Source organism: Cebus imitator, unplaced genomic scaffold, assembly GCF_001604975.1.
Source record: "Cebus imitator isolate Cc_AM_T3 unplaced genomic scaffold, Cebus_imitator-1.0 Scaffold253, whole genome shotgun sequence".
Taxonomy (NCBI): Eukaryota; Metazoa; Chordata; class Mammalia; order Primates; family Cebidae; genus Cebus; species Cebus imitator.
In genome coordinates, this window is record NW_016107568.1 from 846,974 (window position 1) to 852,973 (window position 6,000).

General features: G+C 45.5%; 1 protein-coding gene across 7 annotated transcripts in view; it reads right to left on the bottom strand.

Moving 5' to 3' along the window:
* Positions 1–6,000, bottom strand: part of STX3 (syntaxin 3) — a 49,552-nt gene that overhangs the window by 14,170 nt on the left and 29,382 nt on the right. For all 7 annotated transcript variants that reach the window (XM_037727993.1, XM_037727995.1, XM_017498883.2 and 4 more), the window contains exons 3-5: positions 5,210–5,309; positions 3,409–3,483; positions 1,481–1,548 (exon numbers count right to left, since the gene is read on the bottom strand). In XM_037727993.1, the coding sequence (XP_037583921.1) occupies positions 1,481–1,548; positions 3,409–3,483; positions 5,210–5,309 (243 nt within the window). The remainder of the gene's footprint in view (positions 1–1,480; positions 1,549–3,408; positions 3,484–5,209; positions 5,310–6,000) is intronic.

Here is a 6,000-nt window from a genome sequence, read left to right on the forward strand (position 1 = left end):
TACTTACCAAAGATCCTTGAGTTCTTATCCTAAACTCATCTCCCCAACTTCTCTTGCTTCTAAGCAGATGTTCTCTCAATAGCCCTGGATGCCTAAGCTAAAGCCTTCCTAAGAATTTGTATTCCTCGCTCACCTCTCAGCATCAAGCCCTACTTACTGGTTTTTCCTTTGGAAAATCACCAATATTTATACTTTTCCAAACCCACTTCCACCATGCAAATTTAGACCAATACCATTGCAAAAACCTAACTAGGGACCTTCCAGTCCCCTGCCTCCTTCCCACTTGTAAACAGTTTCTAAATGGCTACCATAATAATCCTCCTAACATACTGCTGCCTGAAGCAAATGCCTGTAAGTTACAACATCAGATCCAAATTCTCTAGACTGCTCCTCAAAGACCTCTAGAATGTGGCACTACATTATCTACTAAAAGTTATGTGCCCACTATCCCACAGCAAACCTTTTCCTTCAGAAAGCCTATTGTTTTCATGTCTGCCCCTTATGTCTACCCCCGACCACTACCAACCACCCCGACCACTACCAACCACTGCTGCCAACACACATACACATGTACACCCTACTCCTGCCCCTGTACCTCTCAGAGAGGGGAAACTGCTTCCTGCGACTGCTCACGTTGGCACTCTGGCCCAGCCTCCTCTAGCAACCCCCAATTCTTCCTGACATCTTTGGATGCTGAGAGCACCATGCATGTGTGGTTTTTTTTTTTTTTTTTTTTTTTTGAGATGCCATCTTGCGCTGTCACTCAGGCTGGAGTGCAGTGGCACGATCTTGGCTCACTGCAACCTCCGTCTCCCGGGTTCAAGCAATTCTCCTGCCTCAGCCTCCCAAGTAGCTGGAACTACAGGCATGCACCACCATCCCTGGCTCATTTTTGTATATTTAGTAGAGATGGAGTTTTACCACATTGGCCAGGCTGGTCCCGAACTCCGGACTTCAGGTGATCTGCCCACCTCAGCCTTCCAAAATGCTGGGATTACAGACATGAGCCACCGCACCTGGCCACATGTGTCTTCTTATCCCATCCTCCTGCTGGGTCTTAGGTAATAGCTTTCTATGTCACTTGAATGGCATGCCAGTTCTTTAAAACAAGGATCATATCTTTGATGACCCCTAAAGTGCCTAGCTCCAAACGTGTCAACTAATGACTAACAATCATTAGAAAGAAGATATTAATTTCCTCTCCTGTAAAACAAGGAAGCACACTAAATCCTATGCTGTACTCTAGGAAGCCTGAAGAAGCTCTTCAGGGGCCTCCTTAAAGAAGAGGGTACAAGAGGGGGCCAGAAGGGCTGGACTCTGGCCCTGATCCCTATTTCAACCTGGAAAGCTCCCCCTCTACCAGTTCTTAAAACTGAGTTTCAAATAAGGACTGTATTAAAAAAAAAAAAAATCCTTCCACAGTTAAGGAAAAATAATAAGAGATTGGACTAGATAATCATTAGACCAGGAGAAGTCTTACCTGGGATTTCCGAATCCGAAGGTCTGCCGATGACCTGACCTCATCTTCTTCAATATGCTTCTCCATGCCTGAACAGGAGAGGAAGGTTATATTCACAGTCTATCTCCTCCTCCAAGAAATGTGCTGTTCAATAAAACTTCCTCACTCCTTCCACAAACCCCAGCCCATGGAGATGGAACAACAGGTAGGTGTCACCTCAAAAGGTCATCTCCCAGGTAAGCCACAGGACGTGCATTCCACAACCCTTACAACGACCAGATTTTGACATAACAATTAACGGCACGGGTTTTGGTCACCAAGAGACTTAGGCTTGAATCCTTGCCCTACACTTACTAGGTGTGATTTTGAAAAAGCCACTTAACCTCTCTTAATGGACCTGTTCTCTCATCTGTAAAACACAGTAACAGTCCCTCCCTCACAATACTAATGTGAAGATTAAGTCAGAAGACACATAAAGTGCCTAGCACAGTGGCAGGTGCACTATCACTGTTATTCCTGGAATCTGCTGCTAATGACCCCTCCAATTAAAATAGTTACTGCAATTTACTTGAGGGGAATAAATGGTAAACTGGGCTAAGCAATAATGCTTTCTCCTCTGATCAATAGCATGCACGCACCAAATACACTGGGCAAGAATGCAGGCTATCGCCACAGAACTAAGTAAATTTCCTGGGCCCTGGAAGAATTCAATCTATGACAGTAGCTTCATTGAACTATCCTCTCCCAAATGGGGAAAGTAAGGGTATGACAAGGTAGTATGCCTAGCCCACCAAGAAATATCTGTAGACTGAATGGTATCTCTTGCATCTATATATCTCTAAAATGACTATTCAAATGTTTGTAAGTAGCTGGACATTGTGGCTCATTCCTGGAATCCCAGCACTTTGGGAGGCCGAGGTAGGTGACTCACTTGAGGCCAGGAGTTTGAGACCAGCCTGGCCAACATGGCGAAACCTTGTCACTACTGAAAGTACAAAAATTATCCAACTGTGGTGGTGCATGCCTGTAATCCCAGCCACTTGGGAGACTGAGGCATGAGAATCACTTGAACCCAAGAGGCAGAGATTACAGTGAGCCAAAATTGTGCCACTGCCTTCCAGCCTGGGCAACAGAGCAACTCTTTTTCTTTCTTTCTTTTTTTTTTTTTTTTTTAAGTATGTAGTTTCCAGGGAAATAAGACCAATAAGAGAATAGTTGACGGGCTGGGCACAGTGACTTATGCCTGTAATCCCAGTATTTTGGGATGCCAAGGCAGGTGGATCACTTGAGGTCAGGAGTTTCAGACCAGCCTGGCCAACATGGTAAAACCCCATCTTTACTAAAAATACAAAAATTAGTTGGGCGTGGTGGTACATGCCTGTAATCCCAGCTACTTGGGAGGCTAAGGCAGGACAATCGCTTGAACCCAGAAGGTGGAGGTGGCAGTGAGCCGAGATTATGCCACTGCATTCCAGCCTGGGGCACAGAGTGAGACTCTCGCTCTCTCAAAAAAAAAAAAAGAAAGGTTGAAAGGCTAAGTTTAAGAACCAGGACCAAGTCACACAACTACTCAGCAGCTAGAAGCACATTTTTATTCTCATCTTCTAGCTTCAATTTTGGACTCTTTCAAGTACAGTGAGGATTTAAGAAAAGGTAACTTTCTGGGGCTACAATGGATCATTGCAGGGACAGAGCCCAAACTACAAGCAAAGATGGGCCAAGTGGTGTCACTTCCAACAAGAGTAGTTTCAGTTCGGAAAGCTGGACACTGAGTGAGCTGGGGTCTCACTCTGTCACCCAGGCTGGAGTGCAATGGCACGATCTCAGCTCACTGAGATTGGGTTCAAGTGATTCTCCTGCCTCAGCCTCCCAAGTAGCTGGGATTACAGGTGCGCGAGCTGAGACAGGTGGTGGTGGGGACTGCCTTGTTCCCTTTGTTCCCTTCTTACTCTTCAGTTTGTTGCGGACGTTGTTGGCCCTCTTCTTAATCTCAGTCGTGAGCTGCTCTAGGTCATCCTTGGTTTCTGGGTAAATAAAGGCAGGCAGAATCCATTAGAAAGGACAGGGCTGATTTTTTTGTCAGCTACAGCAATCATAACCAGAGGAGGGGAGCTTTCTCAGGCATCCACTGCCCAGAACGGTATTTATCCCAGTGCACTCCCCAGAATCTGTCATTAGAATCACAGACTGCTTATTTTTTAAAAGGCATTTTCCAGGCACCCGATCCCAGTACACAGAATAAAAACACCCAGAGTTGGAACCACAAAATCAGCCCTTTCAACCCTCCCAGGTAATCCTGCAACACATAATATTGTGAGAAATTTGCTTTTAGAGGGAAGAACGTACCATGGGGGCTTCAGTTGAGAAGGTTCTAGGGAGCTTATGGGGAAAAGAGATTTCAACCAAGGCTAATCAACTTAAAATGAGGCAAATACTTATGACATACCTACTACACACCCAGAGCAATCCTAGGTTGTGTGGAGCAAACTAAGTGTTAGCTAGAACCATTCATTCAAAGGCCATCCTTCAGCCCCTACTACAACTTTGGAACAGAGCTAGAAACTATGGAATCAGAAAGAAGATCTAGACATTTCCTGCAAGGTGTTTAGAGTCTAGTGGAGGACAAGGGAGAAATAAGTCAGCAGCTCTAACATGCAGCGTGGAGTAAAGTATGAGTTCTGGTCAAGGTGTGCACAGCATGGAGGGACCTGGAAAAGCTTCTAAAGACAGAGGTGAGCAGGACTGAGTCTCAAGAACTGTGAGTCAGCCAGGTAGAGAAAGAGACTAAGAGCAGGAATCTCACGAGAAGAAACCATAAATAAAGGGTATGAGTGAATAGGAAATGTCTGGGGAACAGCCAGAGTTGGTCTGAATGAAGCGTGGAGAGCAGGAGGAGGATGGCAGGAGACAGGCTGGCTGGGAGGACAGGAATGTGACAAAGACAATTCCCACATGCTCTGCTAAAGTGTTCCCACTTCAGTCTTTAGGTAAATAGGGCCCACGGGAAAAATCAAAGAGCGGAATGACAGTGTGTCAGGTTTGTTCCCTGTTCTTAGGAACTGAAAATATAGCCCTAAACCAGCCGTGTCCAGCCCTTGGAATGCATGGACTTTTTTTTATCTGTGGTGGCAGATATCAGGAAAATTATGTACAAACCTTTCCTTTAGCTCATCAGCTACAGTTAGTGTGTTTTATGTATGGCCCAAGACAATTCTTCCAATATGGCCCAGGGAAGGCAAAAGGTTGGACACTCATGCAAACAGTTAGGGGAGGAAAGTTTGCCTTGGTGGTGGTAACAAACAAAAGTTGAGGGATGGAAGGGATTTCTGTGAACTTGAACCATTTTGGAACACCTTATAAAAAAAATGGACTTGCTCTAGCAAGGTTTGGAAAGGGAACTGGGAAAAGCATTTCAGGCTGGGGAAATAGTACAAGCAGAGTCTCAGAGGCAGGACAGGGTACGGGGTGTGTGAGCAGCAGTGAGAGTCGTGGCTAGTCAGGAGAGGGACTAGCTGGGAAATAGGAAAGTCTCGCTAAATGGTTCGAGTGGGATCATGAAGAGGAAACCCTGACTGTGGTCAGGCAGTAGGAGCTCAGGTAAGATAAAGGAGAGGGAAATGATATAATATGGACACTAGTGCCCTGTAACTTGTACACTCCCCTGCTGCTCACGAGGGCAAGAAAACAAGGCTGGCTCAGCCACAATGAAAGGGTGATTGTTGGGTGACTCAGTTCTAAGTCAACACTCACTTGGCTCTGGAATCGGTGCAGAGAGAATGATACTGTAGAGTTTCTTAGCCTCCTCCACATGTTCTGAGATCTTGTCAATGTTAAGCCGAGTTTCCTCAATCTATAATCAGAAATACAATAACCTTCATCATCAAAGAGGAAGTATAAGTCCATGGTTGAGGTTAATGCTTGGCAGAGCTGCTGGTGAAAGCTGCCCATCTTCTGGGTTTGTGAAAGAAGACGATGACTTAAAGTCCTCAGCTGCCCAGTGAGTACCCTTTCCATGGTCAGATAAAGTCACCACAGCAGGACAGTCGTTAAAAATCCATACTTGTCGCTCCCTGAGAGTAATACATTCGCCCACTTTGGATGGAAGGATTCAGGCCAAAGCCAACAAGAGCTAGAAAAACCCATGAAGATGTGGCACATATACACCATGGAATACTATGCAGCCATAAAAAACAATGAGTTCACGGCCTTTGTAGGGACATGGATGAAACTGGAAGCCATCATTCTCAGCAAACTGACACAAGAACAGAAAATCAAACACCGCATGTTCTCACTCATAGGTGGGTGTTGAACAATGAGAATACATGGACACAGGGAGGGGAGCATCACGCACTCTGGTCTGTCAGGAGTAAATAGGGGAGGTACAGCGCGGGGTGGGGAGTTGGGGAGACATAGCATGGGGAGAAATGCCAGATACAGGTGATGGGGAGGAAGGCAGCAAATCACACTGCCATGTGTGTACCTATGCAACAATCTTGCATGATCTTCACATGTACCCCAAAACCTAAAATACAATTAAAAAA